This window comes from Myotis yumanensis, unplaced genomic scaffold (assembly GCF_028538775.1).
Source record: "Myotis yumanensis isolate MYYU_CA2020_CCGP unplaced genomic scaffold, mMyoYum1.0.hap1 SCAF_16, whole genome shotgun sequence".
NCBI lineage: Eukaryota > Metazoa > Chordata > Mammalia > Chiroptera > Vespertilionidae > Myotis > Myotis yumanensis.
The window spans coordinates 13,141,870-13,155,431 of record NW_027223767.1 but is presented as its reverse complement, the minus strand read 5'-3'; the positions used below and the strand labels follow the sequence as shown (position 1 = coordinate 13,155,431).

General features: G+C 46.5%; 1 protein-coding gene and 1 pseudogene across 2 annotated transcripts; both read left to right on the top strand.

Moving 5' to 3' along the window:
• Positions 1-1,457: 1,457 nt before the first annotated feature.
• LOC138993857 (asialoglycoprotein receptor 1-like) lies at positions 1,458-5,038 on the top strand. 2 transcript variants are annotated; one of them, XM_070393286.1, is made up of 10 exons: positions 1,458-1,661; positions 2,289-2,418; positions 3,029-3,145; positions 3,454-3,549; positions 3,658-3,729; positions 3,832-3,903; positions 4,003-4,089; positions 4,180-4,331; positions 4,418-4,512; positions 4,650-5,038. In XM_070393286.1, the coding sequence occupies exons 2-10, from the start codon at positions 2,352-2,354 to the stop codon at positions 4,798-4,800; spliced, it is 909 nt and encodes a 302-aa protein (XP_070249387.1). In that variant the 5' UTR covers positions 1,458-1,661; positions 2,289-2,351; the 3' UTR covers positions 4,801-5,038. The 2 variants fall into 2 exon arrangements, with proteins under 2 accessions (XP_070249387.1, XP_070249386.1); XM_070393285.1 differs by having other exon boundaries at positions 4,406-4,512.
• Positions 5,039-10,618: 5,580 nt separating this feature from the next.
• LOC138994657 (small ribosomal subunit protein mS35 pseudogene) lies at positions 10,619-11,198 on the top strand (annotated as a pseudogene).
• Positions 11,199-13,562: the final 2,364 nt, after the last annotated feature.

Genomic DNA, 13,562 nt, shown 5'->3' with positions numbered 1-13,562 from the left:
CATGAAATAGTCAAAGTTATGAGAAACAAAGACCTACAACCAAGACTACTCTAACCACCAAGGCTATTATTTAAAACTAGAGGCCCAGTGGATGAATTTGTGCATGGGTTGGGTCTGGGCTGCCCGCGGTGCAATGGCGGATGGGAACTGTGGGCCCCGGCTGCCCGTGGTGCTGGGGTGGGAGGGAGCTGTGGGAATAGAGCCAGCTGCCATCAGACTGGCCTCTGGGTCCCTCCCCCTGCCCACAGGATCTGGGGAACCGGAGCCATGCTGTGATGGGACTAGACCCTACCTGAGGGGTCCCGGATTGTGAGAGGGGGCAGGCTGGGCTGAGAGACACCCTCCGCCCCCAAGTGCATGAATTTCATGCACCAGGCCTCTAATATTGTATATTTCTTACTCATTTATTGTATCTGTCACCCACCAGAATAGAAGTGAGGGCAGGACCACTTTTAACTGTTCATAGTTCACACTGTTCTTCCTTTGCCTAAAACTAGGGTGAGTGTCTGGGAGGGAAAATCCTGTGTACCAGCCCTTTAAAAAAGGGGCTTTGTCCCTGGGCGGTTCAGGTCTCTGGCTACTAGAAGCACAGATGCTGGTTGGTGCATGGTGGCTATTGCCAGTTCTGGCTGTCCAGGTTGGTGTGCCCTGCCTGGTGTCCAGGCCTCTCTCGTCTCTGGGGGAACCCTCTGCTCCCTTGGCCTGCAGCTCCTGGTGCTGGGCCAGTGCCCATTGGCTCCCTGCCTTTCCTACCAGTTTTGAGGAGGTCTCTGCCCTTCCTAGTTCAAAAGTCTCCTCTTCAGCCAGTCTTCAGCTGGTATTTTAGGGTGACTATTCCCCAGTATAGTTCAGTTCTAGTTAAATTCTGGAAGGAGGTGGGAGAAAGATCCACCTACTCCACTGCTATTTTCCAATTCTTCCTCCCATGGTTCTGCGGGAACTGAATGGTTAATGTGATGCTCAATCAAAGTTTGTTCATGTCTCCAGATCCTCTTGTCCCAATCTGGCCAGGGATCCTACTGTCCTTCACCCTCTTCCCTCCTACTGGGAAGAGTGAGCAGAGCTAGGCCAGACCTGGGGGAGCTTGGTGGCTCAGTCCCCAGAGGAAGCTCAGATTCCAGACACTTGGGTTACGATTGAGGAAGAACTGAGAAAAGGCTCCTCTGGATCTGGGTGTGCAATGGTGGAGACAGCATCATCTCTGGGAAATGGTGATGGAGGAAGTAAAATGGGATGTGGGGCAAAGAAGAAGCAAGAGACTGTACCTATGGACTCCTCTGGGAAGGGTTCCTCTCCACAATGGCAACAATGAGGAAGTCAAGGGAGCTCAACAGAAGCTGAAAAGGACACACCCAGGAGGCAGATGGGGGGCGGGGGTGGTAGTGGTGAAGTGGGGAGCAAAGCTGGCCCTATATATAGCTTCTTCACTTGCACAATCTCTGCCTGGGTTCCAATTATCATTTACTGCCAAAGCTGAGGAAAAGGGAGATCCCAGGTTATAGACTCCTGGGCTTTTAGACACAGAGACCAGCAGGACTCCAGCCACTGACCTGACTCCTCCCTCGCTCACCTCTACCCCACTCTCCAGGATTTCATTTTATCCAACTCTGCTCATTGCTGCAAGGCAAACCCAAGAATCACAGCCTCCAGACTTTGCACAGGTAACTGGGCTGGGGATGCAGGTGAGACCAAGGGGGAAGGGAGGGAGTTAGAGAAAGCAGGGAGAGGGGGCTGTGGGTCTCAACTGGGACTGAATAGGAAGAGATATAAAAGGGCAGCTTGGAGATTCAATGACCTGGTGGAGATTTTAGATTCTATTCACTTAATTGGATTTGGGTTGCCCCATCTCTAGCACAGTTCCAGCCCCATCTTCAGCCTCCAGCCTAAATGCAGCCCTAACCCCATTACAAACACCAGCACCAACCCAACTCTCTTCTATTTCCAACATCAACACCAAACTTAGGCACCACTCCATTCATGGCATCAACATCAGTATTGACCCCATTCCTAGGAGGAGACACAACCTTACTTCATCCCCAATGTAAGACCCAGTCCTAGTAATACCTTCAGCTCCAACTCTACCTTTACCTTCAATCTCACATTCAAGCCATCCCCAGCCCAAAAACCAATCCTGACCTCAGTTCCAACCTCTGCTGCAAACCCAGGCCCATTCCCATTCATATCCCTAACCCTGGTTCGTCCTCAACCTGAAATTCTTCTCTTACCTCAACTCCAGCCCTGACTTCAGCTCTAACCTAGTCCCAGCCTTCCCTGTCTCCTATCTCCAGCCCCAGCCTGGTCACTGGCCCTGCCTCAATTTCAGCTCTGACAGCCTCAGAGTTGGTCCAAGGATGTCAATGACATATGAAGACCTCCAGTTCTTGGAGAGTGAGAAGAAAAGCCAGGGTTCTAGAAAGGGTAAGAGGAAAGGAGAAATGGTGTCTCCTAAAATACTCTCTTAATATGTTTAGAAGGATTTCTGCTGTCAGTGTATCTGCACCTCTACCATGTGAACTGCTGGGGTCCCCCGCACTGTGGTGTTAGGCTCTAGCTCCTGGTGGTTGCAATATGAAGAGGATTTGAGAACGACAGGATCAGGGTGGACCAAAGCAGTCCTGGCTGCTATACTCTGGGGAAGGGTATGAGCATTTGCACTGGGGGAATGAATAGTCATGCTTGGAAAGGAAACATTTGTTGACTGGACAATACAGATAAGCACGAGCCTGCTGAGGGCCGGGCTGCCCCGGCTCACTCTGTGTTCTCCTGCCTCCCCCCCTCCCCTTCCCAGCCCTGATGATAAGACCTTACATATTGCCATCGTGTTGACATAGGGATGAGGGGCCCAGGTGACTGAGAACTTGTGCTGGTCCATGAGGGGTCAGATGCCTGGGCATCTCCTGCACCACAACCTCTCCGCAACTTTACCTGCACCACTCTTCATCCCTGACAGGTCCCTGTGGCCCTCTGCTCCTCCCCCGTGTCTCTCCTGTCTTCAACCTCCATGTCCTGATGTCCTCTCCTCTTGCAGGGCTGCCTCCTCCCCCAGCCTTCCTGCAGCATCTCTGCTCTGGCCCCTGGCCCCTTCTGCTCTCACTGGGCCTCATCCTTCTCCTGATGATTGGTATCTGCGTGATTGGATCCAAAAGTGAGTGTCCCAGGATGGGCAGGAAGGGGGCGATAGTGGGGTACAGTAACCCAGGCACTGATGATGATCATGGTGGGTAAAGATGGCTGCTGGCTCTGTTGCTTACTCATGGGTAATGTAGTCCAAGTGCCCAACCTCTGGAAGCCTGAGTTTCCTCCTCTGCAAGCTTGGATAACAACAGTGCCTGTCCCTTGAAGTGGGGTGGCTGTGAGGACCCAATGAGCCAATGTATGTCAAGTGCCCTGCTGAGTGTCAGCACAGAGAGGACTGAGCAATCTTAGCTCTCATTGTCCCACCTGCCTGGTCAGATGCCAAGATTCAGAGTGATGTGGAGACCCTGAGAGCAACTTTCAGCAACTTCACTTCCAACACGATGGCTGAGGTCCAGGCACTGCACTCCCAGGGTGAGCCTGGCTGGAAGGGGCTCTGGAAGGGAGGGGTTGTGGTGGACGGGGGCGGGGGGGGGGGGGGGGGGGGCTGAATCCTGAGCACTGAGTCCCCATGTCCTCCAGGTGGCAGTTTGCAAACAACAATAACATCTCTGAAAGCTGTGGTGGAAAAGCAGGAGCAGGAACTGCAAGCAGGTGAGAGGCCCTCCAGGAGTGAGTGTGCAAGGGTGGGGGCCGGGCTCTCAGGACAGAGGTGAGGTGGGCGCAGCCTTGGGTGCTGAGTTTCCTCCCCTCCAGCCCATAGCTTGCATGACAAGGTGTTTTCTCTGAAGAGCAAGCTGGAGAAAGAGCAGCAGGAACTCAAAGCAGGTCAGGCCCCTTCTCCCCTGCCCCTGGGCCTGGGGAGGTGATGAAGAGCCCTCAGCTGGGCCCCCTGCATTGTCCCCACTGCCCTTCTGTGTGTCCCAGGTTATTCTGAAATGCTCCTGGGAGTCCAGCAACTGGTCAAAGACCTGAACACCCTGCATTGTCAGATGGCTGCGCTCAAGAGCAATGGTGAGTGGTGTGTAGGGCAGCGCCTGTAGCCCCATATCCTGCCCATGTCCCACTGGGCAGCATCTCAGAACCTCCCCACTCCCACCTCAGACTCTCAAAATATCTGCTGCCCCATTGGCTGGCTGGAGTATGACGGCAGCTGCTACTGGTTTTCTCGCTCTCGATTGACCTGGCCCCAGGCTGAGAAGTACTGCCAGCTGGAGGACGCCCACCTGGTGGTTGTGGGCTCCTGGAACGAGCAGGTGAGGACTGGGAGAGCTTGTTTGGGAGGCTGGTTGGTCTACTTGAAGTCACTGCCCTCATCATCTCTCCCCAGAGGTTTCTTCAGCAACACATGTACCCTGTTGACACCTGGATTGGCCTTAATGACCAAAATGGTCCCTGGACATGGGTGGACGGGACAGACTATAAGACCGGCTTCCAGTGAGTGTGTGTGCTCTGTACTCTGTTCCTTTAGTCTGGATCCTGCTATCCCTACTGTGTTTTTTTGAGGCAAGAGGGACTCCTCAGCTTGGCTGAGGGTCCGGCTTCCAGGACCCACATCTATCTGCTTTCCTTAGGAACTGGAGTCCAATGCAGCCAGACAGTTGGTACTACCATGGGCAAGAGGACTGTGCCCACTTCTGGGCCAATGGCCAATGGAATGATAACCTGTGCATGATTCCTTTCCACTGGATCTGCGAGACAGAGCTGAACAGATCCAGCTCCTAGCCTCCTCTCCCCTAATCTATTTCGGGAATGCTTTCACCTGCTGAGGGAACCTGGGGGGGGATTCTTTTTTCTGGGGGGCCTCCTGCATCACCCCAGGGGTTTTCATCTGGGATTTGAAGGGAAGGGGAGAGGACGATGTGTGAGGAATGCAGAATGATGTTCGATGGGGTGGGTAGATGAAAAACCAGGCCACTCTCTGCAATTTGCAGGTTATTATTGTCAACTTTTTTAGAATAAAAAGAAGAGAAAGATACTAAACATTTTGTGTTGTCTGGTGATTGGGGGTTAGGAATGTGCTGCGGCTTGTTGGCACTAGGAAGCCTTGCCCAGGCAGCAGGGCATTGGGAAAACTGTATGAGTTTTGGGTCAGATGGTGGGATTGGTTACTTACAGGGCAAGTAGCTCTGCTCTCTGAGTCTCAGCTGTAAAACAGTATTGTTGCTGGGACCATCCTCTTTCCAGGGCCTCTCAGAACAGAGCCACCCCTGTGTGCCGGAAGCCAATTCCAGCGTGTCAGCAGGGCTGAATCAGCTGGGAATGGCTGAAGGCATTTCCACAAACCTGAAAAGGACGCATAAATGATTGCCTGCTGCCAGACAGCTGAGGGCATTGCAATCTACATGTTATTGCCTCCTGCTGGCCAAACACCTGAACAGCCGTAGGCAGTTCCCCCAGTCTGACAATGGATTCTGTATACCAAACCTTGGCCTTTGATATGTATATCTACCTTGCTTTAGGATAATTTGTGTTAAGAAAAAGCAAGGCGTCCAGAGAGACAGGAGAACTTGATTCCTACAGCCAAGCTCCTCTGGCCCCCCAAAATGCCTTCCAAATTTATGTTTCGTCTCTGGACTGTTGATTAATTTACACACAGCGCCTTCTCCAGATTCCTGAACCCTTCTAGATGCTGGATCAAGACCCCTGGCATTACCTGTGTGCCGAGTGCTTTCAAAGCTCCAGATGAAAACTTCTTGGTGTCAGTTGCTTGCATTACAGTGAAGAGAAGCAGCACCCACAGGCAACAAGTACAGTGGGGTCTTGACTTACGAGTGTCCTGACTAACGAGTTTTTTGAGATACCAGCTGTCTCTAGGCTGATTTTTTGCATTGAGTTGATAGAGTAATTTGAGTTAATGAGCTCGGTCTCTGAACGAATTAAACTCGTAAGTCAAGGCCCCACTGTACAATGAATCAAAGCTGAGGCCAGTGTTGGCTCATGCTGTGGACTTTCCTAAAATCTCTCAAAGGTTACAAACCCTGAACATGCAGATCTGACCTTGGCATGCTCCATATTCTTGCTAAGCAGCCCTAGTCCCAGCATTAGCAGCAGCTGGCCTTATCGTTACTAAATCTACTCTTTGCTCTGGAGGCAGACACTATTTCTATTTACCAAGGCTGTTTGCTATACAAATATCCTTGAAAAGACAGTTGAGAATGTAGGCGGTCAGTGACTCTGCTCTTAAGATATTCACAAATGTGAGAATTTTCTTCCCAAACCCTAAAGATACAGTTCTCCTACAATTGATATATATACTAGAGGCCTGGTGCATGAAATTTGTGCGGTGGAGGGGGGTTGTCCCTCAGCCCAGCTTGCACCCTCTCCAATCTGGGACCCCTTGAGGGATGTTCAACTGCCCAGGCAGTCGTACATTTTTCTCACAATCCAGGACTGCTGGCTCCCAACCGCTTGCCTGCCTACCTGATTGCTCCCTAACCACTCCCTTGCCAGCCTGATCGACGCCTAACTGCTCCCCTGCTGGCCCAATTGCCCCAACCTGCCCTCCCCTACTGGCCTGGTCAGAGAGAATCATTGATTGGCTGCCTCCTGCACACCCCCTACCAGGGACCGAGCCCAAAACTCAGGCAGGTGCCCTGACTGGGAATTTAACGGTGACCGCCTGGTTCATAGGTCAACACTCACCATGGAGTCACATCAGCCAGGCTTGCTTTGATTCAGGTCTTAAAGTTAGCTAAGGGTCTTGAAAATTATGTTTCAGCTGACACACCATAGAATTAAATTGTTATCAACAGAATATTTTAAAGATTATAATTCAATTTAGCTTAATACTTTTTTCAAATATTAAATGCTTATATTATACTCCACACTGATCAAATTAGGAAAAAGACATATAGCTGTTTATAAGCCAAAATATTTATTAAACCAATTTGATCTTGTGGACTTAGATTTTTATGGAGAAATGCTTTTAAGCAAATGATTTCTGTGAGAGTGATGTTTCTACAAGTTTGAACATTCAGCATACTGAAAGTTGTTTCTTTTAGAAGATTTCTAGGACAATTAGATTTATGCAAGTGTGTTAGTAATCCAGAACATCTTTTATTCTCACACAATGAGAAATAATGACTTCTCTTAATTTCAGTCGCACAAAGACTCTGTAGCTGCCTGGCCAGCAGAGCTCAGTGGTTGAGTGTATGACCTATGAACCGTGAGGTCACGGCCCCATTCCCAGCCAGGTCACATGACCAGGTTGCAGGCTCAATCTCCAAACTGGGGGGTGCAGGAGGCAGCCTATCAATGGTTCTCTCTCACCATTGATGTTTCTATCTCCCTCTTCCTCCCTTCCTCTCTGAAATCAATAAAAAAATATTTTTTATAAAGTCTGCAGCTTCCATTCTACAACTTCAGCCTTGGGTCCAAAGTAAACACAGAAATACAAGGACTCATTAATCCAAGAAAGCGAGGCAGGAACTGGGAAGAAAGTGAGGCAAGGACTGGGAGAAAAGTGAGGCAGGGACTGGGAGGAGGGCACAATGGCAGTTCCAGGTGGCACAGTAATACATAAACCAGGGTCCTGCACCTCTTGTGACTTTAAGGCTCGCTTACTATCTCGCAAGAGTACTTCATTAAGAAGTCTGTTGCTTAATTTTTGGAAACCTCCCAAACTGGCCCTCAAATTATGCAAATGAACCCTCTATAATGCAAAGGCCCTCTTCTGAAAAAAGGATTTTGGGCCCAAGAAGATAAGACAGCTCTGTGAGTGAGCATGTTAAAGTGTGTCTAAGTTGTCTTTGGGGAAAATGAATCTTAGCTAAGGACGAAATGAGACTGTGGAAGGAATGGTGTGGTATTTAATCTGTTTTTGTTTGAGTCTTTTACTGGTAGGGCTCATCAGCTATAAAGTACAGACAAAACTGGAGCAAGGTTATGAATAAAAGAGCATTTGTTATAAGAATACAGAGGTGTCTCACAGAACCCAAGAGCAGGGTAGCATCTGAGGCCCTGAACAGAGTGAAAACGGGAGCGGGAACCCTTTTCTGGCTTTTTTTTTTACATTATTTACTTGATTTTAATTGCTTCAAATTCATTAATGCAAAAATAGTAATAACATGCTATAGGGTTCATACAGTATTTAGAATTATAATTAGTCCTTAATTGACAACAATAACAAATTATGGGAGAGCAGAAAAGAATACATTTTTTAAAATAATTCAATGCTTTAAAATTTTTATTTCTTTATTTCACTGTATCTTTATTGTTGAAAGTATTGCAGTTGTCCTCTTTCCCCCCCAGTGGACGCCCTCCCTCTGCTCCACCTCCTCTTCCCCCCCGCCCCCTCCCAGGCCTTCGTGCACTATTGTGTGTGTGCATGGGCCCTGCACACATGCACATATGTTCTTTGGTTAGTCTCTTGTGGGAGTTCTTCCTCCTGAGACTTTCTTGCAGCTGGTCACCACTCTGCTTCATTCTTTGCTTCACTGCGGCCATCTTTGTTTCCGTGTCAATTTTTTAGTCATTTTAAAATTTTCTACGTTTTTATGATGCTTTGACATCTGGCAGATAACCCCAATCTATATGAATTCTTTTCTTTTTTAAAAAAATATTTTTTTTTATTGATTTCAGAGAGGAAGGGAGAGGGAGTGAGAGATAGAAATATCAATGATGAGTGAGAAATATTGATCGACTGCCTCCTGCACACAGCTTACTGGGGATCGAGCCCGCAACCCGGGCATGTGTCCTTGACCAGAATCAAACCTGAGACCCTTCAGTCTGCAGACTGACGCTCTATCTGCTGAGCCAAACTGCCTAAGGCTGAGTGCTCTTCTTGAGTGCCCCTTCACCTGGCTGGTGAAAACCACCATGGGACCAATGCAAAAACAGAGGTAAAAATTATCTTTGAAAGGAATTTTACTTTAGAAAAATTTATTTGTATAGTCTGTCCTCAAGAAAAATGAAATAGGAGTTGGAAGACACAAAAGAAAATAGCAAAGAGTAAAACATACGACAGTCAAAAGAAGAAATAAATAAAGATGAAACCACAGAGAAAACTGAAGGTATAAAAATAACTTAAAATCACAGAAACCCACATCTGAAGTTTGGAGTAGGGACTTGAGAAAATATACATAATGCAGAGAGAAAAGGGGGGGTGGATAATAAACTTAAATAACAGGAAGGTGGAGACTCTGTATGACAGAGAGTTGGAAATACAGAATTTGGGTAATAGTTTCCAACTAGAAGAAAATAACAAATGTAGTAGAAAAACCCTCATTCAATCATATGACATAAGCCTATTAAAATGGAAATGGAAATATATGTTAGTCACGATATTTAGAAAACCTGAAATATAGGTATTAGACATATTCGAAAGAAACCATAACCCTAGTGAAGGACATAAAGATCTAAACACATAGATAATCATATTCTACTATTGGGTAGGAAGATTTAATTTAATAAAACTGTCAATTCTCCCAGTATGTAAGTATAATGCCATCCCAACTAGAACACAAACTGGGTTCTCTTTTTTAAACTAAACTTCCATTTTGAAATATAGATTCACATAGAGGTTGAAAAAACAGTACAAAGAGTTCCCTAGCACCCTTCCCCCAGTTTCCTCCAATAGTGACACGTGACATAGTCTTAGTATAATGACTGGAACCAGAAAAGTGAGATTGGCATAATAAGACTATTAACTAGAGACCTTATTTGGATTTCACCAGTTTTGAAATGCACTCTTTTGTTTGTTTGCTTGCTTTTCATGTATAGTTCTAGACATGTTATCACAGGTATAGACTAAAGTAACCACAGTCAGGGTACAGAACGCAGACCACAGGAGACCCCCTCTCCTTCCCATTTTAGTCATAAGCTCCCCGCCACTCTAGCCTCTGGAAACACTGGCCTGTTGTCTATCACTGGAGTTTTGTCAGGTGGAGATGGTTATATAAGAGGAATCACACAGGTTTAAACTTGGGATTGGCTTTCTTTTTTCACTTGGTTGGAATGTCACTACTGTCTGGATGTTGGTTGAACTCCAGAGACTCTTGGTTCCACACCCCGTTGCCCTCTGAGTGGCCAGCGGCACAAGACAGTGATGAAGATGCAAGAAGCATGTTTGCCGTAGACCAGTTCCAGCATGTCATAATTTCAAGAGTTTCATCAAAAGGTTGATGAGACTTAGGGACTCAACAGGGTTGAGTCACACATGTAGTCACCTGTTGGGGATGGCTAAAGGCATTTCCCAAACCTGAATAGGATACATTAAATTGTGGCTGCCAGACAGCTAAAAGGCATCTTAATCTACATGTTATTGCCTCCTACTGGCCAAACACTTGAACAGCCGTAGGCTAATTCCCCCATTCTCACAACGGACTCTGTACCAAACCCTGACACTTTGAAGTGTATATCTCTGCCTTTCCTCAGGACAAGTTGTGTTAATAAAAAGCATGGGGTCCTGGGGACGAAGAGAGAACCTAAGACCTTACACTTAAGATCTTAGAACTTAGCTTCTTTAGCTAAGCTCCTCTGACCCCCAATGCCTTTCAAATTATATTTTGTCTCTGGACTTCTTATTAGTCCCTGGATTCCTATGTCATCTACGCACGGCCTTCTCCAGATTCCTGAACCCTTCTTGATGCTGGGACAAGAACCCCGGCACATTTTCCAATTGGACACAGTGGATTCTGTTTCTCATCAGGCATCTGTTTGAAACCCCAAAGCACGAGGAGTAACTTTAAGGGTAAAGTGTGAATTTTATAATGTGAATTTAGATAATCATGCGAAGAAGAAACTTATTAAACTTGTGGGAGAGCAATACTGTAAGGCCACAGATGTGCATACTGTTAAAACAGGTACCCTTTAAGAGACAGAACCATGATTGTGCAATGTATCTGCTAATAGTTTTATACCAAGAGTCTTGGAAAACTGAAGAATGGGAGAAAAATAAGACTGAAGTAGACATGGAAGAGTATATATGGGAAAATAGCTCCTCAGAAAAAAGTATCACTTCTCCGAATGAAAGCCACAGAGAAAAAAACCTGGGAGCAAGTAAAGAAGGTGAAGATTACAAAAAGTCTGTTGTGAGTCATAAGAACGAGGGAGACAATGAAAATACCCTTTCTCAGTTCAAAGACATCAGTGAAGAGTTAAATCTGACATGGATTATGTAGGGAAAAGATGGACAACATATGTGATGAGATCATGTGAAATGCAGATGGATTTTAAACATATAGGCAGTGAGGCCGTGGATAAAAGGGGCTTACTGTAATGAGAATTCGTTAATGTGTCTGGATACACAATAATGATGTACAGGAGCTACGTTACACCAAGGGTTCTCGGTCTGCAGTTCATGGGATACTGAACTTGCCGGAGGCCTTTTTGGAAAAGCTATGTTCACCATAATACAAAGATGGCATTTGATTTTCCACTGTGTTAAAACGGACACAGATGGTGCAAAATGCATGGTGTCGAAAACGGCTTGCAAATTAGCATGAGCCAAGACAGTGGCACCAAACTGTAGTAGTCGTTCTATTCTTCAGTGCCGTGTACTCCCAGAAAAAGCATACCGGTTTCAATGAAGAATGTTCTTACTAAAATAGCAAATATGTTCACATGATATTATAGAACTGTAATATGTGCTCCAGAGAACATATTGGTTATAGAGAAGGGAGAAACATTTCACTTTAGCCCCATTGCCGGGGCTCAGCGGCTGAGCATCAACCTATGAACCAGGAGGTCACGGTTTGATTCCAGGTCAGGGCACATGCCCAGGTTGTGGGCTCATGGGACGTACAGGAGACAGCCGATCAATGAGTCTCTCATCGCTGATGTTTCTGTCTCTCTCTCCCTCTGCCTTCCTCTCTGAAATCAGTACAAATATATTTTTAAAAATAATTTCATTTTAGATGTCTGATTCCTGTGACTGCGAAACATCGAGTCTGATTTCTGTGAATAGGAGTCTGATTCCTCCTCTTCCCAGACGTCACACAGTAACTTAAAAGAAGAATTAACTGGGATTGGGCACAGGCAGAGGGCTACATAGGTGGCAGTGGTTATTCTGTCAACCTCACTCTCCTCCAGGGTGTGTCTCCTTCCTTTCTGCTTTTTTTGCATTCCCCCCACTTCCTCATTTTTACCATTTGGGAGAGGGGAGTTTTCCCAGCAGGGTTCACTGGTGTAGTCTTTACTTCTCCTCTGCCCCACACCCTCTTTCACTTCCTGCATCAGAATCCCCCAGTATTGTTGGTGTTGCCATCATTGTAAACCCAGGACCAGAGAAGCCTTTTTCTCTGCTCTTGCTCGGTTATGACCCAAGTCCCAGGCATCCGAGCTTCCTCTGGGGCCTGCGTATTTGATCAGTTTTTTTAAAAAAATGCCCCAGTGTATTTGAGAAGCATGCATATTATGTGGGTAATGAGTGCAGTGTATTAAATACGTCAATTGGATCATAATAGTACAACCTGGAGCTCAACACATCTGTTTCCTTGGTGATTTTTTTTTTGTCTGTTCAATCTGTCAATGATTAGAGAGATGTATTGTAATCTCCTACTATACATATGGGTTTGTCTATTTGTTCTAGTACTTCCAGATCCAGGCAAGAGAGGATCCAATCCAAGAGAAAGGACCAGGAATTTCTCAGGATGAGTAGGAAGTTCCAAGATAACGGCTCTGCCACAGGCTTAGAAACAGCCTCTCTGGTGGGGTCTGAGGACACGAGACTGGCTGTGGGGCAGAGGGGCTGGGAGGAGGGAAGACATGGATTGTCAGCGAGCCTAAGGGAGCTTGATCTCAAGGGCCTCTCTCGGGCCCCTTCAAGGGCCCTAGTGGTGTCTTTACATAATTGTAAGTTTTTGTAAATGATGAAAACAAAAGTTATTTTGACTACAATTGGCTCAGATGACCACTGCCACTTTCCACTCCAACTCCCCCTTCTTCACACGTTCCTCCGTGTCATGTGGCTTTTGTTCACCTGAGTAAGAAGTTGGCTTGAGTGAGAGGGTTCCTATGTGGTCTGCAGTCACATCGTGTATTCTTAGGGTTGTCCCGCCAGCTCCGGAATGGCTTTCAGGGGCACTTCTGTCACCCATGGTGCAGGTTCCTTTAGGTGACATGAAGGTGGCACATGAAGGACCTGACAGCAGTAACATAGAAGAACCGCACCAGAGAAAACACTCGACAATCTCTTCTCTCTGTGGACACTCACCTTACACTTGTCACATGTAAACAATGTGTGCGCAGCAAAGAAGTACAGGGAAAACAGAGTTTAGAGGCGTGTTGGGAGATGATTTAAAATACTATGTCATGTTTGGGATGCTGTGACAGCTTCAGCTTTTTAAATTTGTGAGTTTTTAACTTAAGTGAATATTAAATTTTATGCTTAATTTTGTATTCTTTTTTTTTTTTTTTTAAATATATTTTATTGATTTTTTACAGAGAGGAAGGGAGAGAGATAGAGAGTTAGAAACATCGATGAGAGAGAGACATCGATCAGCTGCCTCCTGCACACTCCCTACTGGGGATGTGCCCGCAACCCA